This window comes from Osmerus mordax, chromosome 7 (genome assembly GCF_038355195.1).
Source record: "Osmerus mordax isolate fOsmMor3 chromosome 7, fOsmMor3.pri, whole genome shotgun sequence".
In the NCBI taxonomy this organism is placed as follows: Eukaryota; Metazoa; Chordata; class Actinopteri; order Osmeriformes; family Osmeridae; genus Osmerus; species Osmerus mordax.
The window spans coordinates 7,397,046-7,420,904 of NC_090056.1; the positions used below are offsets into that span (position 1 = coordinate 7,397,046).

Consider the following 23,859-nt stretch of genomic DNA (forward strand, 5'->3'; position numbering starts at 1 on the left):
ATGTCTTGTGTTGAAATGTGGGTGTTGTGCACGACAGCATTTTACATCAGGACCTAGGCTACTCCTCGCTAGGACATCCTGCAAATCACAATTACTTTTTTTTCCATATCATTGGTTACATATGTCAGCAAGATGTGCCAAGCTTGAACTAATACTCAATATAAATCTATCACGGTCAATTTCATTGAAAAAATGAAATATTTATACAGTGTGGATCATTTGAAATCCACTAACCGAGGACTCGAAATTGTACTATTACATTATTAAATATATCTTAACCTCGACTAAATGTATGAGGAGATTAAAACATAATCTTAATTCTGAATGGAATCTAGATTTGTGTTAAGACAAAACACCATACAGCCTATACAAAGCGTAAATCTGGCCAAGCAGTTGGATATTTAGGTCTTTCCAATGTAGATTATATCTTAACATATGGGTAATCTTGTATTATTTCCAAATAGTTTTCTAAACATAATCTCCTGTCATACAGGTTCCTTGCTAAAACGTAGTATTCTAGCCTGGTCTTTGAGGTTACATGTGTGCCATAAACCCGGCATGCTTGGGCCCAGTACAGCTATTTGCATCGTTAGCTGTTAAAACCGGTCCTTTGTGGTCTACTGAGGCACGTTAGCCCTATTTAGATCGTATTTACGACTGGTCTATATTCCTATTGCTAAAACTCATGGAACACATTTACTAGATAAAAATAGAAGAGGTTGGTGTGGATATAGCTACTAATAATATCCTACATTTTCACGAGATAAAGAGTAACCAACGCTCTATTCTTTTTTCCCTCAAATAGAGACTCGGTGTTATTCAGCATAATATTAAAATACCACCCATGGGGAGACGGACCTTCTTATTTAAAATTCAATCTGCGTAGAAATAGGCAATGATCTTACAAAAACTAAAATATTAGGCTACTCACTTTGTGTTATGATATCCGGACATTTCTAGCACATACAAGACTTAACCTGCATTATGGCTATTCCGGGTTTACGTGTTAACCTGTTCAGTAAAAATATCCGTTGCAAATTTGCTATCTTTAAAGTTAACCAGCCTATTTCGCTTGTTTTTTAAACAAGGAGTAGGCTACACAGAGGACTTTACCATGACGACCCTAACCTTAACCCGGTGTTTTACAGTTAGAATAAGCGTAGACCTACTGCAATTTGTTGTATTTCCTGTTCAGAATGAAACGAAGCAAATATGCTATGTAGGGCTTACTGAAATTCATTAAACAAGATACACCTATACCGGGATAGCTGGGACATTTTTGAAAGAGAAAACTAGGCTATTTATGGATCCGCTTGGCATTTGACATGCTCTACAAATAATAAAACCATCGATTTGAACATTAACATGCTCACATGTACTGCCATTCCTTACTCCAGGTAAGGCTATATATTAAACTTTTCAATGTTTTAATTGTTGACTATTTCTATGTTTAAAATCATATTTTAACCTCGGACTAAAAGTAACATGTTCTCAAATCATATTAATGTTCATCCTCTAATTTATCACAAAATGTAGGCTATTATTAATCAACAGCAAAGCATAGGCTATTTATAGTCATCTATGCAGTTCAAGCATATAGCCCCACTGAGTTTTTATCAGTTCGACTAGAGCCTAGCAACATGCCTGCAAAATCCTTCACATCTCTTTGTTCTCCTGCCTGTCTGTATGCTGTCTTTGCGTCCCTTTTTCGACTAGATGGCGCCCTTGCTCCACGCAAAACCTTATTTGACTACCAACTTGACCGCGTTGACGTCAGCGCAGTCTGGAGCATCAAGGCCACTTCCACATTGCGATTGGTCTGAAAATCACATGACATGGCTCCTTGCATCCATAATTATGTTACTGATATTTTTGCCCCCCAAAAGATGTCAGCGTCCTACTGTCCTTATTCTCCTCGACAAAGCCGATGTCACTAGAACAAAAAAAGAACTGTAATAGCAATTTAAAAAATGGCATGCCCGAATAACATAACAGCAGGTAACTTCCTTATGGATTCCTTGATGGGAGGATCATCTTCTTACAGAGGTGAAGGATATTCTGGCAATCCTGGAATGTACATTCAAACGGATGCTGACTATGGATGTTCAGTGATGAGAAATATTGGAAAAGTTGGACAGTCCCTCGTCAAAATAGATGACGTTCGTCTGGGAAGTGTCTCTCTCAGTGCATACCAAGATGCGCCTTACCTGTCATCTCAAGTGGGTACTTTGGGTGCGGGGTCCAAAACTGGCATGAACGAGCAACCTGTTGTCCGGTGTTTACATCCTTGCTCGTTTCCAGCGGGCAACGTCAAAGAGGAGGCGTTTTGTTGTCTTTATAGTGACAGTGGCAGGGCTGAAGAGGTAACCGAGTCGGCCACTTACATCCGGCTTGGAGACAACAGCCAGTCTGACCAAACCGTTGTCTCGTCACCCGAGTGCTTCCAAACAACTCAAATGTACAGCCGAGAGAGGCTACAGTTCGCTCCAGACTTTGCTTTGGTCCAACCAACAGCATCGCCAACTAAATCAACGGAAAGTGTCGGTAAACCGAGCCAGGGCTCAAAACTCCTGGCCTCGAAGGGCGAAGATCAAGAACAGAGAAATGTCAGCAAGGAGAAGCAGGCCAAGACTGACAGTTGTTCTGATAACTCCGACGAGGATTTTAAAGGTAAACCCCAAAAGCACCCCCTCTCTCTATCTCTCTCACTCACTTTCTCCTTCTTTCTCCCCCACACACACACACACACAATAAACTGACTCGTGTAATTGTTTTTAAAGATAGCACTTACCCTTTATAACAGACGACCCTTTCATTCCGCAATAATGTTTAATTGCAATAGTAATTTCAACAAAACCGAAACCTTCAAATTGTGCAAAAAAATGATGTTGATTAAAGTCAAATAAAATGAAATACCTAGAATAGGACTGCTATTGACTGCTATTTTCTGCTCTGCGTTAAATGGGGCGAAGTCATAACATACATACGAACAAGCACTGCTTAACAGGAGGTTATAGTAGCCGTGGCATTTAACACCTTTCTATTAATGTGAGAATGTGAGATGGGCAGTTATCATTGAAATAAACACTCTCACACACTGTAGTGCTCACATATTGCGTAGGCACACACACAGGAACAGAAACACACACACACACAATGGGTTGAACTGTGCAAAATGTAGTGGGATAAGCATTGACTGTGAATCATTATTATTATTTGTACATTTTAGAAATAGTATGCCCTACAGATCCTATTACGGATAATTCCACGGTGTAGCCTACTGCGTACATTTACGACGCAAATGCAGCTATAGTTACATTTAGAATGCCCTACATTTTATAAGTTTAAGTTAACACATCTTCTGTTTTCAGTTTTCAATTAAATTATATATATATATTTTTTATGAATGAGGGAAACGACTCATATTATGCTTATTTTGTTCTTCAATTTCTATTTAACCTTGATGGCCAAAGTGTTGTCTGTTGGCTCCTTATTAGGCCTACACTTTATCCAACGAAAACCAAACCAAGTAAAAATCTAGAAGTTTAACATACCTTTTGCAAGTAATTATGATTTAATTAACTATAATAATATTATCAAAAATGTGATTTGAAAAAAAATCACAATGAATGTGATTCAGAAGTCCTTGGCTATTTTGACAATTTTCGCCACGGTTATGGCTATTTTCTCCACGGTAGCCAACTCGGCCTACTGCTTTTTTTGTTGTCTAGTCATCAAATTATTAGGCAATATATAGGCTACACATTTTGAAAGAGTGTGCTCTATGGTGGTTCACTATGTCAGTCTTCCTTTATTGAGTGTTTTTTAAGCTGTTATAAGTTCGCTTATTCCATTTCCTCACTGTTTTGGGTCGGCTGCGAACCGAGTGTATATACACTTCATTCAAAAACAAGCAATAGGCTTTACAATTTTCATTAACATCTCTGAAACTCTTCATTTAGTAAATAATTTACACATGTTCTATATTTTATTACTATTTGTGAACATTCTGATAATGTTATCGGAGGTAAGCGAACAGTGTACACCACCTTGAGTTGCCTTTAGCCTGTATGCTAAAGGCTCAGTCTTTCAGTTGCCTTGGTTTCGGTGCTAGACTATTGTAGCTGTTGCGTAATACTATATCTAGATAGTAAGGGTTCATTGTACTATGGCCACACATTTTAACGTTTTACCCTATCGAGTGCAGTTTTTCCCCAGAATATGTTTGAGTGTTGTGGGCCTACTGGGTGTGCGCGTTGGTGTGTGCACATCATTGAGTCTTCAAATCAAAACAATAGCTTTATAGCAATACTAATTCAGGTTTGGGTGTATGATCTGAGCTGTGTAGGCCTATATGATACTTACTCACTGAACTTGAATAGTGCACTTCACATTGTAAAAATAAAAATAAATGAAATTGTTTTTTGCATTTCTCCCCGCAGAAGACTGCTCATTGGAAAACGCAGTGGGAAACTGGCTTAAAGCCAAAAGTGGACGAAAGAAGAGATGTCCATACACAAAGCATCAAACGCTTGAGCTGGAGAAGGAGTTCTTGTTCAACATGTATTTGTCTCGCGAGCGCCGTCTGGAGATCAGCAAGAGTATCAATCTGACTGATAGGCAGGTCAAGATCTGGTTTCAGAACCGAAGAATGAAACTGAAGAAACTGAATAGGGAAAGTCGTGGTCGGGAGCTCACACCAGTCTTTAACTTCTCCTGAACCCCCCAAATATTTCTAAACCATTACACATAGACACACATATTCACATACAAACGGTATCTTGTAAAGACAAACGCAACGAAACTCCACAAACAATAGGCTACTTAAAACACATACATACACACACACACACAGCGTGCCTTCATATACTGAACAAGTTTGAAACAATACCAAAAAGTGAGGTTTTTGGTCAAGTATGTATAGACTAGATCCTTGTGAACATTGTTGCATACTGGCTAATGATAACTGTTATGCTCTTAGTGTCCATGAGTAAAGGTGAAGGCCTAAATTTGACACTTCACAACTTCAAGTTGTTTTATTCAACCATTGTCATGAAGGAAGCTGTTGACCTCTGAGAAATGTTCTGCACAATAATAGTTTAATTGTCTAGTCTTTTTTGGTAAAAGCTATTTCCGTGCGATGTAATTTGCATGCACATCAGTATACATCATTTTACAACTCTAGGAGAAAACGTCACCAAAAGAATAAAAATATGGGATTTGGAAATATATAAACTACAGTTTGTCCTTCAGTAGGTTGTATCCTCTCTGGCACTGCTGTTGAGAATGAAGGAGAGGGAGACTGTGGATGGTAGAGAGAGGGATCATGGCAGTTTTAATATAAGTGAGAGACCATAACGTTGATTTAAATATTATCCAGGTGACCACAGTAAGTCAAGGTCATAAAATTGTAATGTCAGGTTCGCACTGGAAAGCGTTGGGGGTGGTTTTTATGATCTGCAAATACAATGTGCTGCTGCAGTAAAAGATGCGTTTAAAGGTGTGTGGAGGAGGGCTAATCCACATAGTAGAAAGACTGCAATGTGCTGGATTCACCGGCTCGCTCCACGGGAATCGGCAGCCCCTCTATTCAGGATAATGAGCTCAACCTCAACCAAGAAACGGAATGGATCATTCAACAACCACAAACAACAACAACCAACGCATGGATAAATACGATCACGAAGATGTCAGTGAATGTAAAGGTAAGGCAAGATCTAATGTTGATCTATAATCTGGAAGGCATGTCTGTTGATTGTGATTTCTTGGCATTCCTTTTGAGGATGCTTGGCATAGTGGGACTGATGACATCAATGCAACTGATGTGTCTGTTCTGAGACGAGACTTTTTTTTAGCTGCCGTTGGTCTTGTGGTTGCTGTTGGGCTATGAGCCTATAGCCCTGTCTTCTCTTCAGTCGGGTTGATTGTGTCACAGCCGAGTAGCCTACACATCAAGGCCTGATTCATGGTTGCTTATAAGATCCAAGAATAGTTGAAGTTTTCTCTCTCATACATTTTCTGAATTGATTATAAATCTGTCCACCTCTGATTTGTTAGTCTACAAAATATTAAAGGGGTTATCTTCAACAAACGTGTTTTAGCACCATGAAGAAAGTAGCACAAATGTCAATTGACGTGTTGTCATTTTGGATAACCGCTGTGTTGTGGTATTAAATTCTTACTTGAATTTGTTGCTGATTTTGCTGATTGCTTGTTCATCTTGTGGATTACCCCGTTGGCGCGCAGCTGAAGCGTGGTTTAGGTAGTTTCATGTTGTTGGGATTCGCTTCCTGGCTCGGCAACAAGAAACTGCCTTGATTACGTCAGTTCGTCTTCATCAAGGGCGACAATTTCCGTTAAATTACACCCTAGGCACTGAAGTCCCCGCAAATGGCATTGTAAATGAACTGAGCAGCAATAGCCGGGACAGAGACGTTTTCCTTCTTAGCTGTTTTTGTGGTGGACTGTAAAACGTCCTAAGGCTCTCAGAGGGAGAATAGGTTGTAAACAACATGGGGTAAACTTCGACCACTTTGTATTGCCTCATTGCCTTATTTCAACAGTGAAATATTTGACTGATTGGCATGTAAAAACTGGTGAAAAGAACCGAGATTTGTATATTATGAAGAGGACTATCCAAAGATGTCTAGAGGTGTGACATGTTGCAGGTTTTCTCACATTATCATAGGCTACACCTTATCAGTCCATACCAGTTCCAAAAAAAGCTTATTTTCAGGAGAAAACATCTAGATCGTTAAATCTATTTTTTTGTGATTAAATTAATGATATGGTATTACCTTCAACAAAGAATAATCCCATGTGAAAGTATTCGAAGCGTAAAATGTTAAGGTACATTGAGCGGCTTCTCATCTTTTGTGTCAATGATACTGATAGTGTACATACATGTTTATTAAGGTATGCCAGATCAACAAAATGTTTTCTAAAATGGTACCAACATTTGTCATCGGGAAGAGGTAAAGTGGGCGAGATTAATACTGTATATGTCTTTGTAATTTGTACAATACTTTGTACAAATTCACTCATACTTTGACATACTGCAAATGTGTTGGTTTCGTTTTTAACGTGACCTAACAGATTAAGTGCAGAGCAGTCACCAATAGCTTCTGGTTTTCCAATGTACACAGTGAAATATTTGACTGATTAGCATGTAAAAACTGGTGAAAAGAACCGAGATTTGTATATTATGAAGAGAAGGACTATTCAAAGATGTCTAGAGGTGTGACATGTTGCAGGTTTTCTCACATTATCATAGGCTACACCTTATCAGTCCATACCAGTTCCAAAAAAAAGCTTATTTTCAGGAGAAAATATCTAGATCGTTAAATCTAATTTTTTTTGTGATTAAAGGAATGATATGGTATTACCTTCAACAAAGAATAATCCCATGTGAAACTATTCGAAGCGTAAAATGTTAAGGTACATTGAGCGGCTTCTCATCTTTTGTGTCAATGATACTGACAGTGTACATACATGTTTATTAAGGTATGCCAGATCAACAAAAAAAAATCTAAAATGGTACCAACATTTGTCATCGGGAAGAGGTAAAGTGGGCGAGATTAATACTGTATATGTCTTTGTAATTTGTACAATACTTTCTTTCACTCATACTTTGTGACATACTGCAAATTTGTTGGTTTCGTTTTTAACGTGACCTAACAGATTATGTGCAGAGCAGTCACCAATAGCTTCTGGTTTTCCAATGCATGACTGTTGAGAACAAGTCGTGTAAAATATACAGGGCCTATATATTTTTTGTTTTGTTTAACCACCGTCAGTTGGCCTAAATTTTATTTTTAAGAGCATGCTAATTGTGATTGGCCTATATTAGAACAACAGTTCCCAATCAGGTATGTTGTGATAATACTTTGTGTTTACAATGTTGCCTACTATTAGGCCTACCTTGATACAAGCTCTAGGCCTTAGTACTATCGATGTGTGATTTGTACACGCATGGGTTTCCTGGGATTGCTTGCATGGTTGACATAGATAATTGTCACCTTTGTCATGATGGATCAAAAGTGTATCAATATGTGGACTACTAAAAAAAGAGAGCCGATGTTTGTCACACGGCTGCTTTCTAACCTTTTGTAATATATTTGTCTGATATTTTTGTCGTTTTTGTTATCATAAACTAGACGTGTTTTATATTGCACAGTCAAGTCTCATTTCTTCCGTGGGAGAACAGTGTTATATTTGCTCGCCATTTTGCCTTGTTTTCTCAACCCCCCGCACCCACCCAGCTTCTTTTGACCGCTGTGCCACTGGAGGAGACAGTCTGGAATCCAAAGTCACTTTCATTCAGCTTGGTGAATGGTGTTTTCTCTGGAATGCATCACTGACAAAGAGTTTACAGCACTGGAAACGGCCGCCACAAAACTCAGATTGCCCATACTGAGATTACGCAAAGGGGCCCTAAAACACAACAAGCGTAGGCATTAAATCTTTTGCCACCTTAGGAGATCTACTTTTGTACATCGCTTTTTTATACTATATTACCAAAGCTCAATAATATAGGCTGCGTGTACATGTCGATATGTTATGTGGTTTATTATATGGTACAGAAAATTGTAATAGACTCCAACTTTATTTGGGAAACGTTCGTGTTCGTGTCCCACTTATCGTCCGACAGCAATGAATTGGAATATTAGTTCATCATAAACGGGATAGCATAACCCTTCTCAAACCCTTTTGACAAACAGGTGCGGTATGAATGAATGTAACGAGTGACGTGAACGTATTTTGAGTAAACTTAGAGTAACCTATGTTCTTCCAAACCAATCGTTTACTTAATTAGTGCAGTATGCTTCTCATAACTGAGTATTTGCTTGCTTGCTTAGGTGATATTAATAATAGGCCTATAGGCCTAATGCAATAGATGTTGTGACCGATTTGGGAAAAACATATCTGGACCAGTTTTAATATAAAGTGCAATAATGCAGAGCCGACAGCTTGTTCCGTAGCCTGTCTTAAAGCAAAATGAAGGTTGTCTTCCAAACTGACCAGAGGCACGAAAACAGATTGTTGTAAATACAAGGGGCTTTGATATGACATAGATGCATAGTTTAATACCCTACTTTCAAGATTCAAGGTAATTCAGTAGCCTAATAAGTTCTTCCACAACGTTGGTTAATACCAGTGGAGATAATCTATTATCGTCACAAGATAGGCTGCATAACGTAAGAAATTAACATAACAGATACATGAAGTGTTCTCCTCTCATCCAATATTTTTCTCGTAGACAACCGTTTTCAACTCCACGGCCTCGATATAGTGAATCGGACAGTTATTATTATTAATATAAGCCGTTTTAACTCAAATACCTGACAAATTATTAATTACTTTTTCATATTTTATTCCGTCATATCCTCATAAAGCTTGCTGTGTAGAATTTTTTACCTTTACCCTTTTACCTTTGGGTAACCAGGCTATATGGCATCGGTCACTGAGCAGTAGCCCCTTCGGGCAATTGCTTTGACGTTGCGCATCACAAGTCCAAATTAAAAGTCCTAACAGAAATACAACGAATGAATAGCGCTTGGAGGAACGCTGAACATCAAGTGTTTTTAACATAAATTCTCCCTAATATAAACAGTAGCCTACTGGCCGTGCTCATGCGATTTCATCGTCTAAATAACGTAGATTTCATCATCTAAATAACAGAGTTCATCGTCTAAATAACATAGGCAACCGATATTCTCTCAACATTGACCCGCAGCGTTCTCGTCAGTGATATTATAGTTATTTGAGCCCAAACCTGTCTCTTAAAGTCTCAACTAAACCACCAACAAATCTAAATATAAAATAAGTTGGCCATCATGGACATTCCTTGATTCCTTATAGGCTATTGATTTTAAGATGTTTGAGGTGATCATTCTAATTGCATGATCCGAATGATCTGTCCTCGTCGTCCCATCGCTGTGGACACAAAGTCTTACTTAAATACATGTTAAGAGAGATTGGTGTACAGTTTTGTGAAAACCTTTACAGATGAATGAAAACCTTTAAAGATGAATGAATATAGCTTTGTTATTTGGAAATTTTAAATATGGAATATGTGAAAATCAAGTCCGCTGCCTACCCTCGGTCATAGCGTTTAGCTTTGTATTGCCGTGGTGTTCAAAATGAAAACTATGTTAATATGAAAAAAGCCTAACTAATATGTTAAGACATTATACATTGCTATACCAAACATTTGCAATAACCTTAGTCATAGGCCTAATAGGCAATCATTAAGTAAACTTCGATTTAGTGCTAGGTCTAGGCTATACGCACAACATATCATGATATCTTCCTGCATGGTCCTTCAATGTTGGTCAATAAGTTAAACTTGTGTATGTTAAACTGTGTTACACAGCTAAATGTACATATTCTATGTGTGTATGTTGTATTAGCATGTCAAAACATGGTCAGAGTCTAAATATAAAGTGTAGCCTATGAAAAATAAATATATAAAAAGCACAGTAGCCTATGAAAAATCTGCATATTAGATATTTTTATTAGAGTAACAATAAATCACATAAAAATATGGGATTATAAGAATACAGGACAAACAAGTGCAACATGAAGACACGACAAATGCATTAGCCTCATACAAGTAAAAACGTTATACCCTATAACGCTTATTTCAGTTGTTTATTTAAACATACAGAGATGCAACTTCTGTTCATATGTGCATGTGCATGACAGAAGCCTCTTGGGAAATCTTCTAAAACCTGAAAGCATCTCAAAATAAAAAAATAACCAGGCTGTGAGACACAATGAACTGAGAAGGCTACATGGAATGTTATATGCAAGGAAATTTGACCCCAAATCAGTTCGATAATCTTGGGCATGAGAAAAACGGAAATGGGTCGGAACTGTGTTTAGGGAGAAGATCACCGTAGCCTATATTGGAATTCTTCACCTGTCTGACTTTCACAATTTGAGATTTGCTTTCATAGATCTAAATAAAGGACACATTTCAAAAGCATGTTCAGATCAGTGTATTATAAAAATCCACAATCAGTAGAATTCCGTCAATTTCTAGATGCGTAAAGAGAGGGTGTGAACATCGTCTATGCATTTGAATGTTTACTCTATAGCTAATAGCAGTTTTACCACTAAATATATAGCCTTATATTCCCAATATTATTTACAATAGGTTCTGCTTACCCACTATGGGGTCTTCACATAGCTAATATGACGCAAATCCGTTGGTAGAGTTTAAAATGTAACGGCTGGATCTGACAGCAAAGAAGTCTGAATTTGACGCAAGCTAAAGCTAAAGCACACAGGCCTAGTGAAAAGATTTGCGGTGAACTGCTGAAAAGTAAGTAGTGAAATAAAACTATTATATGATGTCCTAATTAGTCTAGATTGAAACTTTTTAAAAGAATGTACCGCAAAGAATGTATAGACTTAAAATCTGTATGAAATGCATGCATTGGTTTCCGTGTGGAAATCTAGACCACCTGAATAATCTCTGATAGAATGTGTAAGGATGTCTGATGTGTCTATGGAAGTAAACAGCAGGCCGAAGCCATTTGTTTGAAGTCTTGAAAATATTGATTTGGTTGCTTGTTCTGATGTCTAAACTATGAAGCTAAACGTTTGCTAAAACGTGATTATATCAACATATCACAGGTAATAATAGCCACATATACACATATAATTATATACACACCACTATTACTGCAAAAAGCACGATCAATGTCAATTTTCAACACCCAGTCGTCAAAAGCGTTCGTCTTTAATTCAACACTCATTTTTATAGGTTTATAAATGAATCTTGATACACTACGCCGAAATGGTGTATATGGAATACATACCTAGAGCGCTATTGTTTTTTTTGTTTCTGAAACGAACCTTTATTGTCTCTCTCTCCTATCCACTGTCGATGGAGTCCTCAACGTTCTTGTTTGATGAGACTTCACTATCACAGTGTTAGTTTTATGTTGAGCTAGGAACTCAACTGCAGTCTTATTAACGACACGTTTATGAACAATCAAATGGTCCTCGTAAAAATTTATTGAAGGACATAAAAGCATGCACGGCCACTTGCTGAATGTAGCCCGCATAGCGTATTGGAAACATTTTAAATAACCAAAGTTTCCTCCGATAACCTCTAAAGAATTCTAACTTAGAAAAACAACTATAATATGCATTAGCGATCCAAACAAACTATTTTGCTGTCTATTTTGGTGGCTAAATTTGGGCTACGCGGACTTCAACAGGCTATACTACTCACCCTTTAAGAAACAGGGGCGACTTGCAAGCATGACTTTTGTAACACGAGTTCTGTCATATTAAACATACTGATTAAGAATATTAAACCCTTTATGTTGCCTATCTAAGATTGTATAATCTATTTTGATACTGAACCATTAGGCCTACGCCCAGAGCGCAGGGAGACAGAGAGATTAGGCTAGACAGAGATTGATTACACCAACAAATAGTACCTTCCATGATTTTGAGCACAGCCAATGTTGGCAAGGTTTATAATATTTCGAATGCTTTTAGAAATCCAATTTTATAGATAAGTTAAAATTGCAAGGATATTATACGGTTGAATTTACCTCTGATGTCTCCGACAAGAAGACGGATATTCTAAAATCCCTTTCAAGTGCATTGGTATCCTTCCTATAACTCGCGCATTGATCCACTGTGCACTGTTTGTGGGGGTAAATATAATCACGTGTTGGTGAGGGAGCCAATAGCAGCTTGAGAAGCTTTGAGAAATAATTACCTGCCTTGATTGTTCTATGGGTAGATAAAAAAGTACACATACACTCCATATAATAATCGGATGCATGTAAAAGAGACGGGGAGCTTCGACATGTCGACCACGGGTCCCATAAGTAATTACTATGTGGATTCTTTGATCAACCATGAATCTGAGGATGTTCTTGCGGCACGATTCGCAGCTCCTGGTTCGCACCCCACCGGCCCTCGACCGTCGTCTCTTGTACCGGAGTGTGGAGACTATCCCTCCTGTAGCTTCGCCCCGAAACCACCCGTTTTTACTACCTCTTGGGCCCCTGTTCACACCCAGTCCTCAGTGGTGTACCATCCATACAGTCATCAACCTCATTTAGGCACAGACTCGAGGTATGTGCGGTCGTGGCTGGAGCCGATCTCCGCTGCCATGCCCTTCCATGGCTATCCAACGAATAGCAGACACTATGGACTGAAGCCCGATGCCTTCCAGGAGCACAGAGCCGGCGACTGCCTGAGCTCCAACGGACGCACCTATACGGAGTATCTGTACTGCCCCTCCGCTGACATCCGAGAAAAGACACAGCAAAACATCCCTTCTCCCGAGTCGGAGCTCCTGCCCTCCGGGAAGCATAAAGACGATAAGCCAGAACTAGATCCGAGTAAGTTCAAGCTTCTTTTACAACCGGCTATGGGGGTTGTTCGGCTGGAATTCTGGTTATTGCATTTGCTTAGATGTAGGCTTGCGTTTTTCGATAAAAGAGATTATAGGTTGTTTCCACCTCCTTTCTGTCCTCAACTAAATGCCCTCAGCTCGGGACTAGCTCTAAAAACTATAAAGACAAAGTAGTATAGGGCTATAAAACGAGAAGCGGGGTTATAAAATGCACTCGAAAACAACTCTGCTGTTAGGGAGGCTATGACTTTGGCTGGATATACCGCAATATGTTCAACACTTTTACGCATAACAACTGCCAAATTCATTTTACGCATACGAATTGGCAAACATTCCAAAAATTGTTTTATGTAACATTTTAGTTTTTTAGTTTTGGTACTTAAATGGAGATACTTAGAATTAAATTGTGCTACTTCATATAGGCCTATCAAGTGTTATCCAGATAATTTTTTGTATAGGCTATACAGACATCTTACCATTTATTCGATTTTAGCGCTCACACAGATATCTCAACTTGAAGAATGTTTGGGACATATTCGAGGACTTTTTCTACCGTCTTAAAGGCTTGAGCCACGGGCCGTTTTATGGGCCTATAAAGTGAATAAGCGCATTGAGTATTTTACGACAGCATTTCTATTAACTTGGAAAGGAAGTACAATGCAGAACCATCTTCTTAAACGTAAATAGCAGCAATGCAAAACCACCAGATACATAGGCACACTTAAGTTATACATGATGTATTACCATACGTTATTATGTAGAGATTGTAACACTAAATTGAGGCACTGACCTTTTCAATGTGCATGTGCTTTGGACAAGTTTGATATTGCTGACTCAGCTTGATTTATGTTTTAAATATCATGTATTGATTTGCAGATAATCCAGTCGCTAACTGGATACACGCACGGTCAACAAGAAAGAAGAGATGCCCCTACACAAAATACCAGACTCTCGAACTCGAAAAGGAATTTTTGTTCAATATGTATCTTACCAGAGACCGCCGGTACGAGGTTGCCAGAGTCCTAAACTTAACAGAGCGCCAAGTTAAAATATGGTTCCAAAACCGGCGGATGAAGATGAAGAAAATGAATAAGGAAAAATCTGACAGCAAAGAACAGTAAATGTGGCCCAGCTGCAGTAGTAATGGACAGAATCAGACAACCATGCTAACCACTATTGACAACATGGACAACAAAGATAAACCAAAATAGACCATGTTCCTTTCACATTTGTCTGTTTCATCTATTTTGTATTAATCCGAATATCTGTTTAATGCCGACTTTTTTGTGCACCTTACTTTGTTCATTTTTGAAAATGTAAGGAAGCTCAGAAGATTGATCGATTATTGGGATAAAATAGCCTACGTAACATACAAGACCATTTTGGAGTATAGGTCGAAGTCTAATTAAGGAACTACCCAAGCCACAAGAAAGAAGATACTTGAAATATTTTGAATTTCATCAGTCCATAATTTATGATGTCTGTGTGAATGTCTTTTTATGTTTATTTCTATTGTATGTTGTGCAGGTGTTGCATTTTGAACAGAAACAACACATCTGCTACCTGAAAAAGTCTGTCTTTTGTCTTTGTGATAACGTAGTTGTTGTTGTACACTATTATGTGCATCTCACGTTATTTTTGATTGTATAGTTTCATTTAGAGTGTAGTTATGGGCCCACTCAAATATATACAAACATAATCAGTCACCTGTGTTTTCTCACTTATTTCCATTCAATGTTTGCCAACTTTATAATAGACCTACCGTGCTGCAACCTATGTGAAAAATATTTTGACTTTGAGCTCCAGAGAGAAATTCCTGAGCCAAATAGAGAATATTGACATCAAGCGGAAGTTTTTTTTTTACTATTCTGCTTTCTAGTAAACCTTTGTTTTCAGAATGCAACGAAAACTGCTGTGTGTTAATTAGGTCGCTAATACGTTGACACTTAGCAGTGCTTGTTAATATTATGATGCCTAGAGAAGACAATTGTTACAAAGTAGCTCAATCATTCATGTTCCAGGTATGCACATGCAACACTGAAGATTTAGACACTATTGACATTTATTGGCTATCATCAGCCTGGGTTTTAAAGCACACGTTGCGGCTGAAGAAAGTACCCACGTAGGCCTACATTGGTGGCCTAATGTAGCCTACACCAGGCCTAAGGCAGAATAAAGGTCTACGCTATCAAATAAATCCAGCAATAGACAGAAATTGATTTCACCCAAAGTTGTGTGTTGGGCCATGATCAAATTGTCAAACTGTATTTTTCAGAATCACTTTGCTATAGGTCTTTCAGTAATGCCTGTATTCAAGTCTACGTGTCTTAACTCTAAAAGTAGCCTATCAAAGATGGGTGTTTGTCAATGAATGTGTGTAAAACTGCCTACATTCAAATAACGTGAATGAAATATCCATCTCCAATTGAAATCACATTATTTTAAAGTAGCCTAATTGAATGTCTGAAGCTAAACATAAACGTTTCTTCTTTAAACAAATTCCCATGTCTGGCATTTGTTTCCTGGGATCTGCCTAAATTGCCTTTTTGTGGTTGCAAACAATACGAACAGGATGCTATAATTTCAAAGCCCAATCCAGTGCATTTCCGCAAGTTAGGGCAAAAAAAAAGTAAAGGGTTTACTGCCCTGTTGGAGGTTGTTTGTCTCAAATGCAGACGAACAAAGCAAACCCGACTAACCGGCTAGACGTCTGGGCTAAATTACTTTATGGTTTTAATGGACGCTGATGGTGGACTCGTTCAAAGGAAACTTCGTTCAAAGGGGACTAGTTTGACGGTTTGGCCCACTGCAGATATGCCTACTCTAGATGGCTATATAATGAAATTAAATCTATTTAAAACAATTGCACATCGAATGTGTCACAGTCACACATCCACCGTTTGGTAGTTGAGCGCAGTCACTTTCTCACCAGATTGTTAAGATTAATGGTGGGTTATGAATATTGTAAGGACTAAGTATGTATAATAAAATATACGTAATGTCTTTAAAAATGAACAATCCTTAGATTGCAGATGAGGTACTGTAAAAAAAATATAGAGGATGGATGTTAATGACGTTCAACGACACTAGATGACGCTGTTGATCCATATTTTGAACACGGGAGTAGCCTTGTCCACTGGTGATAGAGTGATCACCATGTTCATTCACCAAGTCGTAAGGAAATGGGATGGAGGCTTCATGTACAAACATCGTTGACCTACATCGCGATACAAAGATTATCTTGTTTTTGTCTTCAATGTATAATTTCGAAATTGTCCTTCCAGCTACCTAAAACTTTGTGTCATTACAAAGAACGTTGATAATTTCAGGCTCAGCTACTCCTTGAAAAACATTTAGGTCTGTAATGAAATTTGATGGGTGCACATTGCATCCACGTACCTTCCAATTGCAACACTGCTTAAGGAAAACAATTAAGTGTAATATTAAACAGTAGGCCTACATAGTAGTAACTGTGGGTGTACTTCCATAAAATAAGTGCAATTCCTAAGTAAAAATTAACAAACAACAACATTGAAGAGACATGTTACAGAGAAACTCTGACAAATACAAGTTTATTGATACATAAAAGGACAGTAGTTACAGCTAGTAACAGTCACTGCAATAGTAATATTGGTTATTATTTAACAGTTAAACATTTTACTACAACAATAGACATGAAGTGAACACCGTAAACAACAAAACATATTCCTAATAGAAGCCTAATAATGAATAATAATATTCTCATTAATATTAATAACAACAGCAAATGTTTAGTAGGCCTAATTAACAATGCATCTTATTATCAATATTACTTTTTATTATAATTATAATTATTGTAACTAGTAGGCTACTCCTACTAATAGCTTAGGGGTTGTAAAGATAGGCTAATGGTAATGATTCTTGGATAATTGGAATGATGGACAAGGAAGTGGTCAAGAGTAATAGGATAAAGTGCACGGGCTACGTCTTCCGTGTTGTGGTAGCCTTAACCCCTTTTTCTGCCTTTATATTTCTGTAAATCAGTCACTAAAATGTCTGTAATAGTGTCAAAAATGTACGGAGATGTGTGCAACAATGACCCAATGATTTGCATATTTATAGAGTGAGACAAGTCTATAAATTTACTTTCTCTGCCTTTCATATTTTACGATGATGTTTCAAAATTGTCAGCAAACAAGCTGACAGACACCACAAAAACCACAGCGGCATACCGGGGAAAGACATATTCAACTATAAACCCTAGTGAAATAAACATTGAGCCATCCATGTGTCTGCTGATCTAACTAGACGTCTAATGTAAAATTTTATGAACTCCTCGCGGCAGATTTACAACTTTTCCTCATAGGTTTAACAGGGTCAGAGGAGGCAGCGTGTATTCACAGGTCGTGTTTATATTTGCTTGTGTCGGTGTTTCACAGCCGCTGTGGTGCAGTGTGTGAGGCACGGGCAAGGTTCCAAAGCTTTGTTAATGAGGATGACAGATTTGTTGTTGTTATTACGAAAGTTATCAACGTTAGGCTATTACATTACATTGTTTTGCAGTGATGTTTTGTTGTTTAATTCTTATTACATTACTAGGTCTAATCTAATCTTAATATTTATCATAGTTATTTGGATGTAGTTGCGCAACAATATTTTGCATTGTTTGACCTTATTGGCATTGACTATAGCTACATAGGCCTAGTAGCCTTTTCTTTTGCACCATTTATAAACTCAGAGGACTGGAGAACTGAACATGTTTGCTTATAGGTATGATCCAAATGTTGCATACGCTGTCAGTGCAAAAGACTGGTTACAGCAAAGCATTCTTTGTGTAGTTTATTTTCACTTGATAGTCGCGTTTAACATACCTTTCGGTAATGGATTGATATAGTGCAGGTTTTCACAAGGTGTATGACTATCCGCTCATGGAGGGAAGAAGGGAGGGGGATGTTGGGAGGGGGGGTTGTGGTGGGGGTGGTTGGTTGGGAAGCTAAAAAAAGCGAAAAGAGAAGCGTTTGTTACTGTCGGTGGAGCTAGCCAGCTTGAACCCTAACACGCATCCAAAGCACACGCCATGCGCCGGGTTTGAATACGAAAAAACGATAAAAGACTGGAGATATTGAGAGAAATTCGATGAGAGGAGCGTGTAAGCAAGAGGGAGCTGCCTTAGATTGTCCAAAGGGGCAGCGTTTCTCAATCTAGTTCCGGTGTGTCTATGCTGTGTGCGAGTTGGGACCCAAACAAAAGACTGCCACCATCCTAAAGGGGGATATTCTACCACGAGAGACCTGTCTGCTTAATGCAAACTAATCATGAGCTCCTATTTTGTTAACCCCCTTTTTTCCAAGTACAAAGGTACCGAATCGCTGGAGCCAACTTACTACGACTGCAGGTTTCCACAAAGCGTTGCCCGTAGCCACACGCTGGTGTACGGACCCGGGGCAGCAGCGCCTGGCTTTCAACACCCATCTCATCACGTCCAGGACTTTTTCCATCACGGAACCACGGGAATCTCCAATCCTGGATATCAACAGAACCCCTGCGCTTTGGCTTGCCATGGAGACGCAACAAAATTTTATGGATACGAAGCCCTTCCACGGCAACCACTTTATGGTACCCAGCAAGAGGCAAGCCTCGCGCAATACCCAGACTGTAAATCCAACAGCTCTAACCCCGGAGAAGGACAAGGCCACTTAAATCAAAACTCCTCTCCCAGTCTAATGTTTCCTTGGATGAGACCCCACGGTTAGCATCATTTTGTGTTCCTTTTCCACGTTGTGTGTGCACTTTTCTGTGTGTTGGTGTGTAAATGCGTCTGTACGTCTACTTGCGCGCGTGTTTATTTGAGTTTGTCTACCTGTGTGAGAAAGTGAATTAGGTAAGTGACTGGGGTTTACAGTCTTTATAGCACTATAAGATAAACGTGTTAGGGTTTTGAACGTATGTCACAGTTGGTCTCTGCACCACGAAAGCTTGGAATCCCTTCGAATATGTAGCCTATGTTGCTCTTTGGTTTTCTTTAGAATAGCAGTATATTTGAGCGGAAATATGTAATGAAACGTTATGAGATGAGAAGGCGTCAAATCGGACAAAAGACAAATATGTTATTGGATACTTCACAGCCACACAGCGCCTCTCGCATCAACTGGAAAGTTAGCATAGGCCCAAAGATTCCATTAACAAGTCACAGACATCTTGCCTGATGATAATTGACATTGTAAAACTGAAGTTAAACCTACCGTTTAATATAAAGCCTTGTACGTGTACGGCAACATCATCTGCTGACTTGACATCTTCTTACTGATAGCTTAAATAGAGATCGCTATGATATATTTTAAATCTAGAAGGACTTTTCACGTTAAGGCTCTTACGTCCACACACACACAAACACACACACACACACTCTCACACACGCTGGCACCTACGCACACCCACTCCTCGTGTGTGTTTGTATGATTTCATGATTGAAGGTCCTTCAAAACACTCAAATTGTAGTTGTTTACGCCAAATTATATGATAGCCCTTGCCATTGAGATGTCAGAATGTTGTTAATGAATTAGGAACACAACTCACTTTAAATTATATTTTAATTAGGCCTACTAATGCAGTATTTTGTTTAGTCCTAGGCCACTTGCAAAATTCAGACGATTGTTTATAGGTTTATATAGGACTGTGTCAGAAAAGCAACATTTTATCACAGGAACGAAGAATCCCAAATTAATCAGTATTATTGTTCAACAACCTGTAAACACAAAGTAATTTCGTGAATATTGTATTTTAAAGCAAGACCTCATACAGAATAAAAGTATCAAAGTCGTATGTACTGTCTCATATATATATAAATATTTGCATGTTAGAAACATAATTAATAAATGTTTCGTCCTGTTATCATTCACCACCGTTTTTTTATTTCATGAAAGGCAGAAGACATTGTCACGTGATTGGATTATGAATTGTTTACGCGGTATTATTACAATTAGTCGCCTTAGGATACTGCATACAAAATATCTAGTGATATTCTAAAATAAAACTTCTTATTTCTTTAAAGCCCCAGGGAGACGCAATGGACGGCAAACCTACAGTCGCTACCAAACTCTTGAATTGGAGAAGGAGTTTCTCTTCAACCCTTACCTTACACGCAAGCGACGGATTGAAGTGTCCCATGCCTTGAGTCTAACCGAAAGGCAGGTAAAGATTTGGTTTCAAAATCGGCGAATGAAGTGGAAAAAGGAGAACAACAAAGACAAGTTTCCGGGGCAGAGAGGAGAGGTCGAAGCCGAGGCCGAAGAAGAAGGCAACGAGGACGGTGAAATAGAAGAAACGGAAGAAAAAGAAGCGGAAGAGAAAGAAGAGACCAAGGAGTGATTTTATGGTCTTTTATGGTTATATGGCTGAACAACAGAAAAAGAGTTTCCATACAAATGATGAGCAAGAAAGAGGCAAAGAGTCAACTTTATGACCACAATTTTACTTAGTCGAGAGGAGAGAGAATCCCACAGATGTGGTTGTTATAAAGCCTATAGGCAAATTTTCCTTAAGTTATCTGGCAATTTGGTAGGTAAAATGCATTTAGATTTCATATTCTTTAGGGTCATAGTTCTACTTAGGTAGGCTTTGGCATCCTGTAGGTCACTAAACTGCTATTCGGTTAGGCTACGCATGTTAAACGGATCTGGCTACTCTTAAGATATCTCATGTGTAATCAACTTCCAATCCCAACGTCCAAAAACACTGCAAAAAGAATTTGATTTGACCAACACCTACCTATCTTGTATATATAGACAATTTATATTAAATAACATAAACGTCTTTGCAAAACAGCTGCCTACAAAATCATAAATATAGGTCTAACTTAGACTACGAGTAAAACATGTTCATCGTCATCACAAGAGCGTCATAGGAAAATCCAATTGACAAGCAATGCCCATGTAAAGCGCGTATAATGCTCTATTAATCTGATTTCATTTTAATTTGTTGTGAAGGCTAAGAGAAGGAATCTTACGTCCGATTTTGCTAGGATTACCAGGGAAATGCAATCGTTTGAAATCCTTTGATGCTACCTAAACCTTGGGAGTTTGCAATAGAGATTTCTAAATACAGAGATTTCATATGTTCTTGTTATATAGTATTAATCCAACATTGTATTGTTAAATTATGTTTTATTTACCCATACAGTATACATTTGTAGAAGACAATGTTTAGTCTTTGAAAGACAATTGGCTCAAAGCCTAGCAACAAATTTGAAGATTGTACCGCAGTACTACCTAATAAACAGAGCCTTGCCCTTAGTTGCCCATTCCATTCTAATGGCACCGCTTTGTTTTCATTGAAACATATTTCCCCAACGACTAAAACTGCCTATAGAAAACGCACATTACTGTGTATAAAATACCTGCTACAATTACAATGATTTTTAAGTAAAAAGTTTTATTTGAACGTGTTGGTGATATAGCATAGACTAGTTGTTTTTGCACTGAATATAATCTTTATGTACGTCTTGTTATATTTCGATGTTACCCGTATGCTTGTTTGCTGGTGTTTCTCATGTGAACGACGGAATTGTGTGTCCACGCCATTGTTGTTGATGAAAAATTATGAATAAACAAGATGGCTCACTATCTGTGTGATTAAATATTTCGAAAAAACGTGCCTATATTGACGAAACACACAATTTCACACCGCCTTTCATCATGTTTAATCAACATGTAATATTGCTTTGATGTAGTAAAATTCACGTCATTAAGCCACACAGAGATGGCAAGTTGAAAATCAAGTAGGCCTAAACACATTATTGGTATAATCCAAGGAGGCTCACTGGGTAGTCTAACTTGAAATAGCCTACATTGAACATTGTTGAACATACACCTACACAACATACATCTATTGAAGGCCTTGCATTACACCCAAGCCCTCACCCATGCATTGACATTTGAATGTATTTTCATTTTATAAGATACTGAGGGAGGCAGGTAAATAGCCTACTACCAAACAACTCTATAACTTCTATGAACTAGACCATGGTGCTTTAGTCATTAAGGATTGTCAACGCTAAGGTGGACACAAAAAGGTGCGCTGCAAAGGTTTTAGTTGGAAACTCTCAAGATAACATTGGTTGTAAAGACTAATACGATGTTATGGCACGAAGACCATATTTGGTTTGAAATTGGGGCCTGCCAATTTCGAATTCCCGTAGAGCAGACTCTGCTATCACAAAACTATGGGTAGCCTGTGTTGTACAAATCTAACATAAGACCCATAAAACAATTCAACTGAATAATCTGCTAGAAGATTCGTAATATAATTTCTCATCACGCTGCTTTCGATCCGTTCTTTGTTGAGATTTTGGTTGACTTATTTAGACTCTTTTCCTTCTCTCTCAATAGGCTATCACTGAGCAGAAAGCTATTCCATCGGGATTGCATTACGGTTTTAAGAGTAAAAAAAAATATATCTCAGTTAAACATTGTTGTTGAACATATTTACACATTTTCTGAAAATACAGAATACACCCAATAGACTTGACAAACGAATAAAGCTGACTTAATATGTGATCGTGAAATGGGGATGCTATTCTGTGAAGGGAACCTAACCCACCAGAAGAACAAAAAGCAAAAATAAGTAACTACTATGAAGCTATCTTTCATTAGATTCAAAAGTCCCTTTTGAAAGATAGATTTTCTGACTAGTTTGAACTTGTGTGGGCGCTCAAATCAGTGCAAAGGTTGTCATTCGAAATAGGCTTGATCATTTATTAACTTAGCCTAGGCCAATTTGCTTCCGTAATGCAACTTGTTCCTTTGCTAACATACTTTGTTGCTTTGCGGCAACTAACTGGAACTTTCACAGCGAGAAACATTGTCCTAACACAGCTATTGTATTGGGGTTGACATCCCCAATAAGGTTAAGTATACCTGCAGTAAACTTTATTGGTGGTGTAAAGCCTTCTTATCCGGAAACATAGTGTGACTCTTTTCAGTAACGTAATGTAATGTGCAAAGTCGGCTCATTGCACGGCTGGCATGGACATGCCACATCTTACCTCGGTGTATGTGTGCATGAATGTCTGCTAAATGCATACATGTAAATGTGTAGGTCTTATTATTCGCCTTTACGAATTCATAATTTGAAGCAGTTTTCATGTAGGGTTTATCCCTGAGAGTCAATGAAAGACAAGAAGATGTTTATGGGTTGGTAACAACGTTGAAACTATGCTAATTGAGGGTTTTAAAGTTGAATGTTTTATTGACAAATTATAGCCATAGACCTACTATCACAGACCACTCTTCGACAAACTTTGACATTTTGTGCATTTTCTTTTCAAGAGGCAGGCTAAGATAGGATTCGCTTATTGCTTCGGTCGCAGCCTATAACTGAAACAATATTGAAATGGTCTTGTAGATTTTACATAGAAGATTCAGGATAAATATAATTTTTAACGGAATTAATATAACAAATGTATAGTAGCCTATTGTGTAATATCCATGTGT

General features: G+C 38.2%; 3 protein-coding genes across 3 annotated transcripts; all 3 read left to right on the forward strand.

Moving 5' to 3' along the window:
• Window positions 1–1,970: 1,970 nt before the first annotated feature.
• hoxc10a (homeobox C10a) lies at window positions 1,971–5,212 on the forward strand. Its single transcript, XM_067240399.1, has 2 exons — window positions 1,971–2,670; window positions 4,443–5,212. The coding sequence occupies exons 1-2, from the start codon at window positions 1,971–1,973 to the stop codon at window positions 4,718–4,720; spliced, it is 978 nt and encodes a 325-aa protein (XP_067096500.1). The 3' UTR covers window positions 4,721–5,212.
• A 7,593-nt stretch (window positions 5,213–12,805) lies between these two features.
• hoxc9a (homeobox C9a) lies at window positions 12,806–15,096 on the forward strand. Its single transcript, XM_067239778.1, has 2 exons — window positions 12,806–13,376; window positions 14,267–15,096. Exons 1-2 carry the CDS (start codon window positions 12,806–12,808, stop codon window positions 14,509–14,511), a joined length of 816 nt encoding a protein of 271 aa, XP_067095879.1. The 3' UTR covers window positions 14,512–15,096.
• Window positions 15,097–18,418: 3,322 nt separating this feature from the next.
• Window positions 18,419–21,990, forward strand: hoxc8a (homeobox C8a). The gene is made up of 2 exons (XM_067239690.1): window positions 18,419–19,117; window positions 20,421–21,990. The coding sequence occupies exons 1-2, from the start codon at window positions 18,685–18,687 to the stop codon at window positions 20,735–20,737; spliced, it is 750 nt and encodes a 249-aa protein (XP_067095791.1). The 5' UTR covers window positions 18,419–18,684; the 3' UTR covers window positions 20,738–21,990.
• Window positions 21,991–23,859: the final 1,869 nt, after the last annotated feature.

Excerpts from the sequence above, each read along its gene's own strand:
- hoxc10a (XM_067240399.1), top strand. The coding sequence starts at position 1,971 with ATGGCATGCCCGAATAACATAACAGCAGGTAACTTCCTTATGGATTCC. Across the intron at positions 2,671-4,442 it reads CTCCGACGAGGATTTTAAAG|AAGACTGCTCATTGGAAAAC; the intron begins GTAAACCCCAAA and ends TTCTCCCCGCAG.
- hoxc9a (XM_067239778.1), top strand. The coding sequence starts at position 12,806 with ATGCATGTAAAAGAGACGGGGAGCTTCGACATGTCGACCACGGGTCCC. Across the intron at positions 13,377-14,266 it reads TAAGCCAGAACTAGATCCGA|ATAATCCAGTCGCTAACTGG; the intron begins GTAAGTTCAAGC and ends ATTGATTTGCAG.
- hoxc8a (XM_067239690.1), top strand. The coding sequence starts at position 18,685 with ATGAGCTCCTATTTTGTTAACCCCCTTTTTTCCAAGTACAAAGGTACC. Across the intron at positions 19,118-20,420 it reads TCCTTGGATGAGACCCCACG|CCCCAGGGAGACGCAATGGA; the intron begins GTTAGCATCATT and ends ATTTCTTTAAAG.